The sequence below is a fragment of the Neophocaena asiaeorientalis genome, unplaced genomic scaffold (genome assembly GCF_003031525.2).
Source record: "Neophocaena asiaeorientalis asiaeorientalis breed wild unplaced genomic scaffold, Neophocaena_asiaeorientalis_V1.1 scaffold29, whole genome shotgun sequence".
Taxonomy (NCBI): domain Eukaryota; kingdom Metazoa; phylum Chordata; class Mammalia; order Artiodactyla; family Phocoenidae; genus Neophocaena; species Neophocaena asiaeorientalis.
The window spans coordinates 38,023-57,094 of NW_020174423.1; the positions used below are offsets into that span (position 1 = coordinate 38,023).

General features: G+C 46.1%; 1 protein-coding gene across 1 annotated transcript in view; it reads right to left on the reverse strand.

The window, feature by feature from the left end:
* Nucleotides 1–298: 298 nt before the first annotated feature.
* The window catches only part of BAALC (BAALC binder of MAP3K1 and KLF4), an 89,330-nt gene continuing 70,556 nt past the window's right edge, over nt 299–19,072 (reverse strand). The window contains exons 2-3 of the mRNA XM_024756596.1: nt 16,208–16,374; nt 299–1,572 (exon numbers count right to left, since the gene is read on the reverse strand). Coding sequence (XP_024612364.1) covers nt 1,462–1,572; nt 16,208–16,374 — 278 coding nt within the window. The 3' untranslated portion in view covers nt 299–1,461. The remainder of the gene's footprint in view (nt 1,573–16,207; nt 16,375–19,072) is intronic.

The following is a 19,072-nucleotide window of genomic DNA, read 5'->3' on the forward strand; positions in this document are numbered from 1 at the left end:
CAGATCTCTCAGCATCTGCACGGTGCCTGACACAGGGTTGGCATTTAATGTTTACTGAATAAATATACAATCCATGGAAGGAAGGAAGGAAGGAAGGAAGGAAGGAAGGAAGGAAGGAAGGAGGGAAGGAAGGAAGGGACAGACATTGCCCACTTGTGTTTGAGGAATAACAGAGTTGGCAGGTAAAGAGGCCAAGTATCTGAATTTTTAACCTTCTCCGGACTATGATAGATAAATACACACCATCAGACTACCTATTTCTGCTAAACATGGAGTTTATTGGTATCATTCGGTACAACTTTAGTCCTACCTTTCCTAATTCCAGGCATGTTGACAGTCCTTTAAAAATCATGCTATATTACTTCGGAGGAAAATACCTCCACCTTAACATGTTTAAAGAAATGCTAGAAAATTTTATTCCTACCAATTTTGGTTTTTTTTACTGCCTCAGCTACAGATTTCTAACACAGTGCATGTGGATCTAATGTCCATGTGAACGCACACCAACTAGTTACTGACTTTTTAAAGCAATTCCTTTGCAGATACCAAATGACACAGTCCTGGGCTGTGCAGAGAGGCCAAAGGGAATCCAACATGTTCCAGATTTTCTCCCTCTTGTGAGCCTGGTCTTTGATTAACAACTGCAAATGGCCTTATTCGAGAGAGAAAACACTCAAGAACACAAGCAAAGGGAAGTGGAAAGCTGGAAAAATGCAATGTCTGCTGAACCCTGAGGGCTCCGAGGTGACCACTACCGTGATACTATGGTTCAGAGGCTGACGTGGACCCTGGCCTGGGGGGATGCTGAAAGCAGATGAGACAGAAATGGGTGTGACTGTATTACAGAGGCCCTCCCTGGGACATACCATGGGTGTTGGTGGGGTTAGTTTGTGTAAAATTGGATCTGAATCCCTCATCCTGAGCTAAGGAAACAAGGGTAACAGAGAGTTTTCCTGTTTCTTGATTCCTCATACATGTGGGTTTAGAGTTGGGTGAAAGCCAACGTTTAAGTGAACACAGTAAGCTTTGAGATGGTGGTATTTCAAAAAGGAAGAATGAAAGAATAAGCTTGCCTGAAACAGTGCGCACGACCATGGCCAGGAGAGCTCAGAACCGACTGTGCCTCTTTCAGCCAGGAACCTACCCCTTCTACTTCTCTGTTTTCTAAACTGGCCCGTGCTTTTGCTCGCCACTTTTCCATCAGACCACACTGCAGCAGTTGCAAGGGGCAAACTTAACATACATTTGCAGTTTATTACCCTATGGGAGTACTCTGCCAATACATTTACGTGATAAATAGGAGGCTGAGAACGTCCCAACAGGCTAAGACAGTCTCCCAAGGCACTCAGCAGCGTTCCCACACAGCAAGGGCTACCCACGTCTTCAAGTTTCCGTGATGGGGTCCAGGATGTGAAGGGCACCAAAGAAGTCCCTCTGCCCTTCAACTGGCTGAACACTCTGCTAGTTGACGCAGTTCTTTGTGATTCTTCGACTTCTGTCCACCTGTCGGATGCTGTCTGCGACGTTAATGGTGACTTCTTTTCCAGACGTCCGCTTAGTGTCTCTTTTAGCCTGTTAAAAAGTTTAAACACAGTGAATTGAGTTACTAGGAAATATCCAAAGGTCCTGACATTTGCATTAATCTCTTGAAGTTGTCTCACACACACACACACACACAGATGCAGGAAGAACGACCCACAAGGACACATGCACATATACTCCTTTTCATAGGCTGCTCTGTTGAATCTCTAATACCAACCTAGAGCAGAGCTTGGCATAGAAATGCTCGGTAAAGCACCGTTGAATGAATGGATGAATGAATTGGCAAAGGTCCATCAAAGGGCAATGTGATTCCATATATATGAGTCAGTATACGGTATTTGTTTTTCTCTTTCTGACATACTTAACTCTGTATGACAGACTCTAGGTCCATCCACCTCACTACAAATAACTCAATTTCGTTTCTTTTTATGGCTGAGTAATATTCCATTGTATATATGTGCCACATCTTCTTTATCAGGAATAAAGAGGTAGACATAGAAAATGGACTTGAGGACATGGGGTGGGAGGGCGAAGCTGGGGTGAAGTGAGAGTAGCATCGACATATATACACTATGGAATGTAAAATAGATAGCTAGTGGGAAGTAGCAGCATAGCACAGGGAGATCAGCTTGGTGCTTTGTGACCACCTAGAGGAGTGGGAGAGGGAGGGTGGGAGGGAGGCTCAAGAGGGAGGGGATATGGGGACATGTGTATGCATACGGTTGGTCCGCTTTGTTGTGCAACAGAAACTAACACAGTATTGTGAAGCAATTGTACTCCAATAAAGATCTATTTTTAAAAAGGGCAATGTGAGAGGTTTCACAGCTGGCTTTGGTAGAGCAGCTAAGGGTTTGAGCTTTGGAGTCAGACAGACTTTGGTTTGAACACTGACTTCACTGTGGGCAAGTTTTTTCTAACCTCTCTAACCCTTAGATGAGTTTCCTCATCCATAAGATGGAGGATAATAATAGTACCGAACGCATAATGTTATTATAAGGATTACCTAAGGTAATGAATGTAAGGTACTTAGCACAATGCCTGTCATTAACTAAAAATGAGGGGAAAAAAAGACTTGACAAGTATAATAAGTAAAGAGTAGGATATATTATCCATTTCTTTTTTTCAATTTTTTTATTGAATGAAAGATTCTTTAAATTCCATGGTGCCTTGCAATTTTCAGAAGTTTCACATACATGATTTCATGTAATCCCATAATAACCCATTTTTCCCCCAGTCTTATATTGCCCCTCCCTCCTTACCTCTCCCCACTGGTAACCGCTAGTTTGTTCTCTGAATCTGTAGATTATCCACTTAGAAGTGAGGAAAGTCCAGAATCTATATTAAATACTACAGTTTTCAAGAACTGCAGGTTCTTCAAGCATATGTGCACAATTTTCCCCTCCCCCCTCAAGAGAAGACAGGTGGACGGCCGGGGGGTCATTCTGTGCCCGTTCCATTCAGTGATGTGTGCGCGGAGTGAGCCCGAGACTGGCCTCACGAGTTGTCTCCGTCGGGGATGGACAGAGATGTGTGCCCCCAACCCCACTCCAGGAAGGCCCTCTGCCCAGCTGCAGGGGGTGCAGCAGGCAAATAGCCTCCAGCTGTCCCTTCAGGGCGGCCTCAGCTACAGAGAAACCCCTCACCCGGGGCCTTCCCTTCCTAGGTGGCCCGATGCAGGGGTATAAACGCCTGGCCATCTGACCCAAAGCAGGACAGCTCTGACCTGCCATTTAGCTTCAGAGCTTCCCATGGGGCGGGGTCAGCCGCGGCTGTGAGCGGGCCTGCATTGTGGCTCCACTTCTCCCTCTGCCCGCTCCTGCTTCCGGCCCTCCCTCCCGCAGTGTTGACAGGGCACTTCCCAAAGAACATCTCATATAATGACATCTCAGAGTCAGCCTCCTGGAAAACAGTCAGTCTCAGATCTGTGGGAGCATCTCCCACAGCCTGAGCATCTCCCCATTCTGGATATGAGTCTAGTGTTGATAGATGCAGATTTTTCATACAACGTGGTCCCTGCACATAAGCCAAGTATCAATACTTCATCTGCAGTGCATCCCAAGAAATGGTGGTCTATCACACCACTGGAGAAAAATAAATTGCTCTGTTGTATTTATTAGCAAATGATATGCAGGTTTTTAACAGGGCACATGTATCCTGTGTAGTAGCCGCTGCTGATGCCCCTTTCAGATTCCGTGTACTTGGCTGGTGCATCCAACCCTCAGCTGCTTTGTGTTTTGGCCGCTAATCACTCAGAGCTGCACCCTTCTTTTGAGACTTGCCCTCATCTGATCAGAGTCACCTCATCCAGAAATGCCGAAGAGGTTATACCCTAATTTCCAGAGACAGCCTAAAGCCAATGCCTGATTATTGGGAATATAAAAGCTGGTCCTTTTGCCTCAAGGGGGTATAAATCTATGATGCCATTCATGCTCTGGAGTTCCCTTTGGGATCAGGCTGAGGCTGCACTACAGCTGTTCAGTTGAGCTCACGTATTTGCTGAACTCTGCCCTACCCTGTTTCCCACTACCTTAAGGGTTTCTTTCACCTGAGACTATGCTTTCACTCACTTACTTGCACAAGAATCCTCATCGCGGGCTCTGCTTCCAGGGACCCTGACCTAAGATAATACTCTATGGGTAATTTGAGGGATGTTTAAGGATCATTTTGACTATATGCAACTTTAGCCTTCTCCATTGATTTCATGAGATATGATTTCATTGCTTTCCTCTTCAAGTTCCCAGTGCCTAGCACAGTCTGAGACCTAAGAGGCCCTCCATTTAACTTTGGTTGAATAAATGGATGAATGAACGAATAAACACCATGCATTTCTTTTTTTTTTGTGGTACGCGTGCCTCTCACTGTTGTGGCCTCTCCCGTTGCGGAGCCAGGCTCCGGACGCGCAGGCTCAGCGGCCATGGCACACGGGCCCAGCCGCTCCACGGCATGCGGGATCCTCCTGGACCGGGGCACGAACCCGTGTCCCCTGCATCGGCAGGCGGACTCTCAACCACTGCGCCACCAGGGAAGCCCTAGGGACTCTTTTTAAGAGAAGGTCAGATTTCAAATCTAAAATTAAATGGAGCTCTGAGGCTTGAGCTTCATGGTAAATCTGCCTCTGCCTTCCAGTGAAAACACACAAGGCCTATTGTTTTAAACTATCCTGTTTCCCAATCCACATACCATGTCTGGAACACCAAATCTCTCAAAAATTTTACATTCCATTGCTTCCGAAAGCCCAACTCTTCTATAAAATCTTTTCTACTGAACAGCAGAAACAGTGATATTTCTTTAATTCCAGTTTCTCTAAAATTTAATTCCATATTTTCCTCCACTTACCACCCTACAACACATACTTATCCCATTTGTTTTAAGTCCATTTTAGAAAATGACATATAGTCATGAGCAGCCCATGATGCACAATTAGGTATAAAGTTGGCTTTGCATATCAGAGGACATTAGTTATTATCTTTATCATTACATTTGAGGCAGAAGCCCTTTTCTAGGTGCAAAAAGATTTAGGGAAATACAGTTTCTAGTATTTGACTTAATAGAGCTGATTGGCTAGAAAAAGGGACAAAATATTAAATATTAAAGATGACCAGATGGAAGGTCGTGAAGCCACTAAAAACAAAACCAGGGCTTCCCTGGTGGCGCAGTGGTTGAGAGTCCGCCTGCCGATGCAGAGGACACGGGTTCGTGCCCTGGTCTGGGAAGATCCCACATGCCGCGGAGCAGCTGGGCCCGTGAGCCATGGCCGCTGAGCCTGCGCGTCCAGAGTCTGTGCTCCGCAACGGGAGAGGCCACAACAGTGACAGGCCCGCGTACTGAAAAAAAAAAAAAAAAAAAATCAGAAGTCAATGCTGTCTAAGGACTTAGTCTTAACGCTCAGCTCCTCCAGGCCTGAACCGGCACTAGGGCCTAGCAGTGACTTTTATGGGTTTATTTCCTCCTAAAAGCAGAGAACTCACAAAGTCCCACAACCAATTTTGTTTCCAAAAGAAAACGGTGGCAATTATGAGGCTAATTCCACCTGATTTCCATTTCGGGTGTTATTGCATAAAAGCTTCGAGGACTGGGACATGGAATAGAGACACAGAGGCCTTATTTGAAATGAGCCAAGTTGAGGGCAGCATTCCCCTCAAACCAGTGGGCAGTAAGAAAGCTTTCCAGAATGGAAATGTAAACTTTCTGAACTGCATAACTGCCTTTCTTTAGAGTTATTGGCACGATTTCACAAAAAGTTATTAAAGATTCTACACAGAAAGTGCTCTGCTCTAAGTTTCAGTCTGCCTTCGTAAGCTTAAAAATTCAAGCAAACATTCAATAGTTGGATGATTCTTAATTTTTCAGCCTGTTTAAGAATCAAAGGCTACAAAATAGTCATTCCCAGAACAGCCACAGAATATGTATGGTTTGCATCTCAAGTATAGTGGGGCAATCTCTTAAATCTGTGTAGCAAAAGCCTGACAATGGAGATGTTCAGAGGACAAGGTTCGGGGCCAGGCAGACCCGGATTTGGCACGAGGCTTTGCCATTAGTTAGCTGCATGAGACATTGCTTTAACCTCTGAATCTCAATTTCCTTATCCAAAAGCAGGGATAATGCCTACTTCTTAGTGGGTTTTTTTATTTGTTTGTTTGTTTTGGGGGGGGGAGAGAATTAAGCATGTCACTTAGCATTAACAGGGTGATCAACTTCTTCTGGCTTGTCCAAGACTGTCCCGTTTTCAAACGCGAAGTCCCACATTCCAGGAACCACCTCAGGCCCCTGCAAACCAGGACAGTTAGTCGCCCCAATTATATGGCTTTTGACATTAATTCTATTCGCAAAATAATGTCAGTCAAACATACCAAATTTAAACCAAAAACTTTCTTGTTCTACTGAAACCATGACTATTGCTACGACTACTTCTAAATACCAATAATAGTAATAACTCTACAAGATCCACATTTGGATAAAGAACAAACTGGAGTTCTGTATTCTAATGATGGGCACAGAAGGTTCCAAGCCATAAACAAATCCACTTTCAAATAATTACACTGTATTTAATTTGGCAAATTAAACAATCAGAACAACAATGCATTGACTTGAAAGTGTTTTATAAAAGAAAAACTTCCGAGTCTGAGACCTCAGAGAGGCGCCCACCCTTTTTAAAGCAGCATGATTGAGGAGGTTGGTAGTTGCTGAAATCTAGTCACAGCTTGGAAACCTCAGATTTGAAGCCCAAATGAGAGGGACAAAGATGAATGAGAAAGAGAACCACAATGCCAGATAGTTTCTCTAGAAGTTCCAAGAAAGAAGTTGCTTTGCCCTCCTCTGAGAAAAGAGCTATATAGATACGCGGAACAATTACACCATTTGTACCTCTGGGACTATGGCATTTTTTGTATGACACAGATATTTTCTCCTCTGATGTGGTTTTTAGCCAGCCAAACCTTTTAATTTAACAGCCAACCCTCTTTATTCAATGACAGGAAAAGAAAACGTGTCCCTATTGCAATTACTGGCTTAAAAAAAAGCTTATACTTCCCAACTCAATGCTGAGAGAAGCCTATTTAGTACCTTTTCCTTTTGCAGCTGTCTGCTAATTTCACTTCTAAAATTCTTGTTTTGGGCTTCCCTGGTGGCGCAGTGGTTGAGAGTCCGCCTGCCGATGCAGGGGACACGGGTTCGTGCCCCGGTCCGGGAAGATCCCACATGCCGCAGAGCGGCGGGGCCCGTGAGCCATGGCCGCTGAGCCTGTGCGTCCGGAGCCTGTGCTCCGCAACGGAAGAGGCCACAACAGTGAGAGGCCCGCGTACCGCAAATAAAATAAAATAAAATTCTTGTTTTGTGAGTTTTATCACCATTGATTTTTGTTAATGGGCCACACTCTTGTTTCTCACCTGGTTTTACAGCTCTTCTATTCTTCCCTTGCCTCATTTTAACTTCCACAGGTTTAGAATCATAGATTTTAGTCCTCTTGATACTGCCTCTTTAATTAAAAGTCATTTATTAGCTGTCATTTCTCAAAGGTAACCAGATTGACTGTGATAACTTCCTGGCAGATGGACGTGTTTCTCTTGGGGTTTAGAAGTCAACCACCCAGCTCATTCTCGTGGAAGGAGGCCCGGACCCAAGAGGGCAGCTAAGTCAGCTCACCTTTTCTCATTTTCTCCCAAATGGAAAGAGCGATGTTCTCTGCTTTAATTTGACTGCACAAATATACCTAACACAGGGCTGCACCAACCTTTTCACAGTTCCTTTTAGACAATGAAGAAAAAAGGCTTATTGAGTTCATGATTTATCAGACACCAATTTTCTGCGTAACTAGTATTTTTTAATTATAGAAATGATACATAATTATGGTAAAAGAAATCCAAAGAGTAGAGAAAAAGCACAGTGAGAAGTAACACTTGTTCCCATGCTCTGGCCACACTGTGTTTTCACCAGAGGTAACCACAGCCAGTCATTTCCTAGGGAGTGTTGCAGGGATTTTCTAAGCAGACACAGTACGGGGCCGCCTTATTCTCTCTCCCGGTATTCTGTACTTTCTTCTTGACCTTTAACCAGACTTTGGATTATATATTTATTTGCTTGTTTACTTGCTTATTTCTACATCTTCATCAGATTAAAACTTCAAGGAGGGAGGGACCCAGTCTGTTGCGTTCACCACAGTGTCCTCAGCATCTAACTTAGTGCTCATCACATAATCGACCTCTGACAAATAATTTGATGAAGAACATGTGTGTGAAGATTCATCTTCAGAAAGAAACAGAAAAAAATCCTGGGGAATAGAACCTGTCTGCATTGCCCTGCCTAAACATTCTAGAACTTTCCTAGGATCTCAATCATGCTCGTGATTGATTGTTCCTTGCACCATCCCTGAGACACGGCCAGGAATGTAGTTGTGTTCACTTTTCCCGAGGAGGCAATTGAAGTCACTCAGTCTAAAGCAATTTGCTTGAGGCCAATGTCAACAGAGGTGGTGAGTTGAACTAAAGATGGTGGGAGGCTGGACGTGGGCTGTGGGCCTCACACCCAGCCTCCCACAACTGCCAGTGCTCACACTAAATTCTCCACCATTTTGCTTCAGGAAATGAGAAGGGAGATCATGAGGTTTAGAGGCAGACAGACCTGGGATTGAACTCCAGCACAGCCAAGTCACTACTCCCTCTGCCACGCTGGCCGAACACTTAATCTTCCCGAGCCGGTTTTCCCAGCTGGGGAATGATGCTACTTACCACTCAGCGCTGTGAGGGTTAAAGAGGATGCCATCTATATAGGGTGTCTGGCTCACAGCAGACACTCTTGACAATGTTAGTTCCTTCCTCTCTGCCTTCCTAAAAGATTAAAGCCTGAGCCTTGTCAGCTGCAACTCAAGACATTTTTCTTCTTTTCAGTCAAGTCCCATTAAAAGGAGACACACAATAACAGACTCTGAGCTGTTCCCAAATTCCATGAATTTATTTGCTGCTGCTTTATTGGTATTAATGAGAGGTCATTCAGGAAACATTTGATCTTAGCAACTCCACCAAGGGCCAGGATGCTAGCCTCCAGAGGCAGGGATTAGACTATGCCTCAGGCAAAACTGTCAAGAACTTCCCAAACCTCAAGCAAATCCTGTGCAGACCACAGCCACTTGTACTAATTCAGGCTAACTCAGTCTAGGGGTTTTTATTTATCAGGTATCGGATGCCAAAGGGAGTTGTTGCTTCCCAACTTAAACCTCAGATAGATCAAATACTAGGAAGGCAGTAGAACCTGCTTTAGAAGAGCAGTTGGGCTCCAACAGAACAGTCATCAATCTGCATTGCCCTGCCTAAACATTCTAGAACTTTCCTAGGATCTCAATCATGCTCGTGATTGATTGTTCCTTGCACCATCCCTGAGACATGGCCAGGAATGTAGCTGTGTTCACTTTTCCCGAGGAGGCAACTGAAGTCACTTAGGCTAAAGCAATTTGCTTGAGGCCAATGTCAACAGAGGTGCTGAGTTGAACTAAAGATGGTGGGAGGCTGGACGTGGGAAGGGGGTGAGTGGGGAGTGGAGCCGTGGGAAATTTTTCTCATCTTTTTTTTTTGGCTGCGTCCAGTCTTAGTTGTGGCACGCAGGAATCTTCATTGAGGCCTGTAGGATCTTTCGCTGCGACACATGGGCTCTTCGCTGCAGTGCACAGGCTTCTCTCTAGTTGTGGCGCCCAGGCTCCAGGGTGCATGGGCTCAATAGTCTGTGGCACTCAGGCACTCTAGTTGAGGTGCGAGCTCAGTAGTTGTGGCGTGCGGGCTTAGTTGCCCCGGGGCATGTGGGATCTTAGTTCCCTGACCAGGGATCGAACCCGCAGGTGGATTCTTAACCACTGGACCACCAGGGTAGTCCCAATTTTTCTAATCTTAATGAAGTCCTAGGCCGACCTCATTCAAGCAACAATCAGTGAGTACACACTAGGTGCATACCCCTGAAGCAGGCTCAGGGGGCAAGGGAAGAATACAAAGAAGAAGAAGGTCTCTGCCCTGAGAGTCTTCTAATCGAATTGGTTTTTCTGCAGACCCTCAGGTGAATACTGAGTTTTGCAATTCTTCGTCTACATAAGGTAACAGCTGATATATAGATGCATTGTGGAAATCACCACACACACACACACACACACACACACACACACACACACACACATCCCTATGCTGCTACATTGCTTCCTTTTCCCAGGCTTAAACTAGAATATGCACCAAAGTGTCCTTCTAAGAGGTTTCCCTCTCTGGTTGTCCTCAATGGTTTCTTTTCTTCACTCTCCTTTTAATGTCATGTTTTTGTTTCTCTAGGAGAGACTCATATTTACTTTCCAAACTCTCCTCACGGATCTCATATTACCACCAACCAGGAGAAATTCTGGGCTGGTCCCATCCTCCTTTCTGGATTAGGCCTCCCTCTTTGGTCACATCCACGTCTCTGAGGCTTCACCTACCTTTCCTGGACCGCACCAAGACTTGCTGACAGTCAGACACTGGAGGGGCGGCGGGGGAGGGGTGGGCAGGAAGCGCAGAAGGATGAGGCTACTTAGCTGAGAATCAGTCCAGGCATCAGCTAATTTCTTTGGCAAGGTCCGGACACTTTGCCAAGAATAATAAAGCAACTAAAAGAGATGCAACTTCTGAAGACGTGAAGGCTCACTGGGAGGCCCGCCACAGACTCAGAGCTTCGTCTGCCCTGAGCTACATCCACCATCCATCCACTTTTCTACCTTAGCTGAATACTTGAGGCTATACCTCTGGAGGAGAAATACAAGAGTCCTAAGCCTGAAGAAACGGCACATTCACATTGGAGAGTAAATGTCTGGAGGCAGCCCAGAGTTCCTGAGTAATTAATTAGCAGGAGAGAACAAGCAGCTACAGAGCTTCCCCTTGCTTGTTTGTTGAGCTCAGGGAAGGCTGGGGGAGGAGACAGTCGATTTATCAGATGCTGCACAGTCAGAAAGGTCCCAAGTGACTGGAGCAAATCAAGGTTTACTAGAGAAAGAGCGCCCCACTGAGACAGTTCCAATTTGTGAGACATCATTTTTGCCACAATCTTTCTGCCAGTTAGCACCTATTAACGCTGGGCATGAGACAGGGGCCAGAGGAAATTGAAAGAAGATGTAGTTTGTTTGATGAGACAGAGAGTGGAGAAGGGCTCCGAACGTTGCTGCTCCCAGCTGCTCCCAGGCATCAGCAAAGCCAGCTGCCCCTCGTGGCCCTTTGGAAAGTGCTCTGAACTGTGGACCACATCTATGTTAAATCGAGTAGTTGCTATCCCCTTCCAGGGGCCTTCTCTTTCCTTCGCAGCACCATTTCAAATCTATCTTCATTTATTCTGTATTATCTGCCTCCCCAGGCTCAGCACCATTAAAATTGGCAGCTGCTGGCTTTGCAGGAGCCAAGGGTGTGTACTGAGAAGACTGCAGAAAACAGGGAGACTAAGCACGGTGGAACCAGATGACAGCATCAAAAAGGACAGACAGAGACATCTGGATTCCGAGGAAGTAGCACCACATTGCTCAACTCCAAAGGCAGCACCTGCATTGCAGGCTGTGACTGCCCTGTGCACACAGTGCAAGGGAGTGGTAGAAGCTGCTTCCTGAAGTTGCACAACAGAGGCCTGAACAGAAGACCCTACAGGGTCCCCGGGGTTTCACTGAGCACCTACTATGCACAACATCCTGAGCTGGGCACATGTTCCAGAACCTGGGAGAGTTCAAGGCACATTCCGCTGCTATATCACGTGCCCCTTCGTCCCAACCCTAGTCTACCACTTTCACCTGGCTAGCCCTCCCCCTTCCTTCTCCTGCTCTCAGATATGGCTTCTCTTCCCCCAGAAAGCTTTCTCTGACATCCAGGTTGGGTTTATTCATTCAGTCCCTTGACAGACTTTTGTTGCTCCCCTGCTAAGTGCCAGGCGCTGTACTGAGCACACAAGAGGTGCCCCTCCTGGGGGCTCCCTCAGCATCACATGACCCCCTGTATAATAGCACTTACCACACTGTGTTATAATAGTGTATTCACTGCTATGTCTCTTCTACTAGACTGTGAACTCCTTGAGACCAAGGACTCTATTTTATTAAATCGTGCCTTTCTAGAACATCAAAAAAGAAAAAAAAAATTGGCAACTGCTTCAGAGCAAAGGGCATGTGTGCCTGTTCCACTCTTGGATCCTTGGCATCAGAACAGTGCCTGGCACCCAGATGGCACTCAGTGGATGAACATTAGATGAAGGAATCCGAAGAGTGCTTATAGGACCTGATGAGGAAATCTTCCAGGCCCAGTGACTGGACAAACTTGGTCTATAAATCTGAACGCGGGCTGCCCTGGTGGCGTGGTGGTTGAGAGTCCGCCTGCCGATGCAGGAGCCACGGGTTCGTGCCCCGGTCCGGGAGGATCCCACATGCCGCGGAGCGGCTGGGCCCGTGGGCCATGGCCGCTGAGCCTGCGCGTCCGGAGCCTGTGCTCCGCAACGGGAGAGGCCACAACAGTGAGAGGCCCGCGTACCACAAAAAAAAAAAAAAAAAAAAAAATCGGAACGGGAACACTGTGTAGACACGTGCATGAGGATGCATGCTTTATGAACGGGTTCTTCTGGAGAAGGAAAGCTTTTAAAAAAGTGCCCAAGAACCATCAGCCAGTGGCCCGATGATGTCCAGGGGAACGCGGTGAGGTGCTAATAGTTCATCCTGGGGGGAGCAAAGGCGGACCAGAAGAGGTGAGCCAGACGCTGCCTGAGCCAGGCACAGAAAACGCAGGAAGCTCTAGCCTGGAGTATGAAACAAGCTAGGAAGAGACAGTATGTCAAAGGCCCTGGACGGAATAGGAAGAAAATTCTTTTCCTTAGGCAGATTCTAGGCAGCTGAGATCTGTGTTGGTACGAGATAGCTCTGCTGACAGAAGCTTCAATCAGAGGTTGACTTGTCTTGTAAGCTGACACCTTAAGTAGAAACCTTTGCCTTTGAGGAAGTCAGGATGCCTGGTGGCTGGTGAGGTCTCAGGACAGGAAGACCCCTGATGCATTTCAGCAATTGTCTGAATGCTTAAAACTGAAGCTATCCGCTCCCTGATCTTATTTTGGAAATACTTACAACACAGCATTGTTCACTGAATCGTGAAAACAAAATTTCACATTTGGTTTTGTGACCAGCTTATCAGTGTGTGGCATCTGCCCCCTGGTGCTGTGTTGGTGAGGTGCGTGGTCCTCACTCCCCTGTGACACAGTTTTCACTGTGGCTGGAGTCCGAGGCGGGCTGGCTCCACCCGGCCCCGTTTTAACTACCAGACCAGCTCCCAGAGTGCACGCCTGTGTGGTGTGCGGAGAGCTTTCCTGAGCCGCCTGAGTCTCCATTCTTATCTGTGAACTGGAGACAACAATATCACACTGTAGAGTCATTGTGAGGATCAAGTGAGATAATACAAGGAAGTGCTTAGCACCCCAGGCGGCACCTAGAAGGCTGCTCTCACGGGCCTAAGAAAGACAGGACTAAGCACGACTTACTGGCCTTAAATTCTTATGGTCCGTAACTGGAACTTATCTGCTGCCGGTCAGCATGTAAAGCGGTATAACCACTTTGGAAAACTGTGTCAGTATCTATTAAAGCCAAATATATCCCCATCCTATGAGCCAGGAATTCTACTCCTGGGTATATATATATATATTCCCCAGAGAAGTGAATGTCCACCTAAGGGTACAAGAATGTTAACAGCTATATTGTTCACAATAGCCCCAAACTGGAAACAACCCAAATGTCCTTCAAGTAGAAGGGTTAAATTGTGGTATATTCATTTAATGAAATATACATAGCAATGAAAATGAGGAAATTTTTGCAACTCACAACAACATGGATGATTCTCACTAGCATAATGTTGAACAAAAGAAGCCAGACACAGAAGAGCAAATACTGTATGATGCCATCTATAAAAGTCAAAAATAAACAAAAGTGGTCTGTGATGCTAGACGTCAGGACAGTGGTTATATTGTTGGGGTGTGGACAGTGACTGGCACATCCCAGTCACCGTGGTGAGGGGCACACAGGGGATTTCTGGAGTAGTGATACTGTTCTGTGTCTCCATATGGAAGATGGTTACACGGGTGTGCCACCTTATTAAAATTCACTGGACTTATGACAGACTTGTACATTTTTCTATATATATGTTATAAGTGGTAGATCGCACTATTGCTCCTAATCCTTTGCTGTCTCTCTACTGGGGACAGAGTACACTGCCTTGTCCTACTGATGTTGGGTTTGGCCAATAGGAGGTTAGATGGTATGGTGTGAGCAGAGACATGAAATGCGTTTGCCCTCTTGGGCTATCTGCCGTAGCCATGATAATATACCTCGGAGAGCTGCCGCTCTTTTAGCCTGATTCACAGAATAAAATACACAGAACAGACTGAGCTAGACCTGGAGCCTGGAGCCTGAAGTCAGGCCTAGCCATTCAAATTGTGGCTGACTGTGAGGAGAAAAAGATGGTTGTTCTAAGCCACTGAATGTTGATTTGCTTTGTCATGCAGCATTATTGTGGCATTAGCTGACTGATACATTATTCTTTGACAAAAAAAGTACTTTAAGATCTCTACGCTCCACTTTTCTAATAGTCACCTGTTTCAATTTAAAGTTACCAACACTCATCTCTAGCACTTATATGACCTATTCATGTCATCAATCAAGTGCATCTCAGTTTCCTTGTCTTTGAAATGGGATGACGCTTACTTTACATGCTCTTGGGAGGATTCAATGAGCCACTAGAACTAAAAGCACTTTGTAAATTGCAGAACACAACTTGAAAGTGATGGATGACGGAAGTGAGGTTGGAAAGCAAGCATGTGACAGGCAAAGCCACTTCCTCCCATTCATGGGACATCTTGGCTCAAAAGGTGAGGGCACAGTGTGGGGAGGAGGTTAGGGTACAAAAGTCAGGGCCTGCCCTAGAGCAATGACCAAGCTTCTGAGCATAGTTCTGTGGGGCCCAGACTGCCTTGGGAGATGGCAATGATGCTTGGGCCTCTAGAAGGCCAGCTTATGCACAGACAAAGCAGGCAATACAGGACACCAGGAAGGCCACTGCTGCCCTCAGATCTACCCCCCACCCATGACCTTCTACATGTCTGAAGAGCCACCATCAGTGTTTCCTTTAATTGGCTTGTGGTGCTGGGTGCCTTACTGCCTTTCTCACAGCACCTCTCAGTTCACAAAGAACAGGTACTGTTCTCTCATCTTGGTACTATTTCCATTGTGTGGATAAAGAACCTGAGACTCTGGGAGACTGAGTGATTCCTGCAAAGCTACTTACTTAATTGAATTTGCAACAGGTTTTCTGACCAAAGATTAGAAAGGGAACTCACTGATGTGGGCAAGAATTCCATCGTTAGATAACCCAGTTGGATCCTCGAAAACAGACGGCGCTGGCCTGAGGGACAGGACCAGTAAGTTTTGACAGGGGAGAGGGGAAAAATGGATTTGGAGTATTGGGTAAGTAGTGGACTTTGAAGGTGGGAGCTAGAGGGGATGGGGAAGATGAGGGAGGAACGGCGGACAGCTGCGCTGGTCTGCTAAGGAGCGGTCGGGGCAGCAGGAGAGAAAAGAAAGAATCAGACAGGATGCCAGGTAGGTCCAGGGACTCCGTAGCCCTGCCTCATCTCCAACAGCAACAGTGTAGGGTGATGCTGTCACCACATTCTGCAACAAGAACCCCCCTTGCAGACCCTCCCACTGCCCACCTGGTTGGAGGGTGTGAGGTAGAACACCAGGCTTGTCTCCCACCACGCTGGTCTTCTTCCCTGCCAACCCCTGCGATGGCCGACTGCCTGGCCTGAGACTAGTTCCCGTAGCCAGTACAGACCTCACTATCAAGAGGCTGAGAGCTGCGACAGCAAAGGAGGTCCTTGAACAAAGCTGTATTTAAACAAACACACACTTCCTTTAGAGCGCTAATATCAAGGACCCATTTCCGCTGATTCAACAAAACACAGCAACCCTCAAGGCAGGGGTGGGAGGGGGAGCCTTGCTATTTTCTTTGCAACAATTTTCACACAGGTGGGTGGAGAATTTCCTTTGGCAAGGTGAGCTGTCACTGCTCCTTCCCTGGGTGCTGTCTCAGCTTGGCTCTGCCCTGAAGCAACCTTCTCCCCCTGTCTCCGGTCCCAAGTCTGTTCTGTGGCTGCGACCTACCTCTGTGGTCCGGAGGCCATTCTGTTTCTGGGTCAGGGGGCCTGAGCTGAGGCCCTGGGGATTTGGGCACTGGGTCCCACAGCTCATCTTCTTCTCTGGGTTGGATATTCCACTTGGGGCTGTCGATCGGGGCACACTGTTGGAGGACATGCCATCTTCCAGCCCACCTGGGGGAGGGAAGCAGAGGATGCGACTAGAGTCTTGCGCATAGCAGTTACTGAAAACAATCTCCAAGAGTGTGGAAAAAAAGACAGCCAAAAACAAGAAAAAAAAGTCAAGCAGAAATCCCACCATGCAGAGCTACCATTTTCTATAAGAACATGTGTGGTTTTTTTTTTTTTACAAAAATGAGACTTTAAAATAATTTTGTAACCTGAAATTTCTACTTAATACATCAATGACATTTTTCTATACCCTTAAATATTCTGCCATACTATTTTTCACAGACTTACTCTGTCATTGTATGGATGTGTCACCATTTATTTAACTAAACCCCTCTAATTGGATATCTGTTTTCACTTTTTCATATCAAATGTTACTATGATGAAACTCCTTGGGGTTAAAGCTTTATTCTTAATTACTTCCTTAGGATAAATTCCTAGAAGTGGGTTACTGGTTTGAAGTTTATATATCGTTTTTTACATAATTCCACCTCAAGGTATTGGACTGAGCATGTGTTCCTTCCATGAAATGCCAAGAAATGATAGAATGAAGTTTAAATATAGCCTAATTGAAAAGCAAGAGGAGGGAATTCCCTGGCAGTCCAGTGGTTAGGACTCTGCATTTACAATGCCAAGGGCATGGGTTCAACCCCTGGTCTGGTCAAGGAACTGAGATCCCACAAGCCACGTGGCATGGCCAAAAAAAAAAAAAAAAAAACAAGCAAGAGGAGGACTACAGAGAGAAATTCATGGATAAAGAGTATCTGATTGAAAAGATAAAACGCGGTCCAGGGAGCGTGAGGGCGAGTGCCAAGTGGGAGACGAGAAGCCAGTAGAGGCTCTGTCATGGCCACAGGGAGGCCAAGGGCAGCCAGGTAGGTCAGTCATTCTATTCCTCCACCAGCTGAGGCCTGACGGAGCAGTCTGTGAGGGTAGGACATTGTGATATAAAAAGAAATACATATTTGGTCTTTGTCCCCAGTTCCTGGCATAGAGTTCCTAAGACTCTTGCCATTTCCTGAGTAACAGGGGTGACAGCAGCATATTTTGTTACAACATTTGGTATTTGCTCGCACTTCATGACACAGAGCTCCCAAATTCCTTGGAATTTCATGAGTGATAGGACACAGAGGAGCCCTATTTGTTATAACAAGGCAGCTCCCGGTGGGCCCTAGATAGCTTCAGATGGGGGCTGGTTGCCAGGAAGACCTAACCTTGATTAGGAGCTTGGAACTTTCAGCCCCACCTTCTAACCTCTGGGGAGGGGAGAGGGGCTGGAGATTGAGTTAGTAACTGATGATGCCTCATGATGAAACCTCCATAACAATCCCTAAGTGACAACATTTGGGGGAGCTTCCAGGTTGGTGAAAGCATATATGTGCTGGGAAGGTGGCACACGCCAACTCCATGAAGTCAGAAGCTTGTCAGAAGCTCCTGCACTTGGAACTCTTTTGGAGGTCTTGTACCTCTTTATCTGGCTGTTCATTTGTATCAGTTATAATATCTTTTACAATAATCTGGTATACATAAGTAAAGTGTTCCTGAGTTCTGTGAGTCATTCTAGCATATTACTGAACCTGAGGAGGGGGTATGAGAACCCTGATTTATAGCCAGCTGGTCAGAAGTACAGGTGGCAGCCTGGGACTTGCACCTGGTGTCTGAAGTGGGGGAGAGGCAGTCTTGGGGGACTGGGCCCTTAACCTGTGAGTCTGTGCTAACCCCAGATAGTTAGTGTCAGAACTGAATTGAGTAGTAGGACACCCAGTTGGTATCTGGAGAGTTGGAGAATTGGTTGATTTGGGGGATAAAAACCCACACATTTGGTGTCAGAAGTATAGTTGAGTAGAAACAGCACAGAGAGGGCCTTGGCTCAGAGAGAAGGGCAGTGCTCTCAGGGGCTAGTGACACCTGAGAGAAAGAGAAAAGTCATGCCAAGAAGCCTTGCTATCTGAAAACAGTACCAGTAGAGTAAGCCAATAGTTGTTTCCATCCTTGCCTTCCAAGCTGGCTTCTTAAAGAGATGCAGCTGATGTTGTAACAGGAAATTTCAGTGACAGAAATTAGTACAAAAATAAGAATATACAAACAGTTGGAGAAGGTCAACACCAAAAGAGACAACAGACTCTATAATGGAGACCTCAAAGGAAATGGAATTAATACAGAATGTAGCACAGAATTTTAAGTAAGTGTATTTAATCTGCTCAGAAAAATAAGGGAAGATAATATGAGGACAAGAGTGACCAAAAAGGTTCAATCAGAAATATTTGGAATAATAGTTTCGGCTTTTTAAAATTTTATTTATTTTTGGCTGTGTTGGGTCTTCGTTGCTGCGCGTGGGCTTTCTCTAGCTGCGGGGAGCGGGGGCTACTCTTCATTGTGGTGTGTGGGCTTCTCATTGCGGTGGCTTCTCTTGTTGCAGAGCACGGGCTCTAGGTGCGCAGGCTTCAGTAGTTGTGGCTCACGGGCTCTAGAGCACAGGCTCAGTAGTTGTGGCGCACGGGCTTAGTTGCTCCGCAGCATGTGGGATCTTCCCGGACCAGGGATTGAACCCGTGTCCCCTGTATCGGCAGGCGGATTCTTAACCACTGCGCCACCAGGGAAGCCCCTGAAATAATAGTTTTAACTGTTGAAATGAAGTTTAAAAACTCAACAGAGAAGCTGAATAGCAGGACAGGCACAGTTAAGGAGCAATTTGGTGAACTGG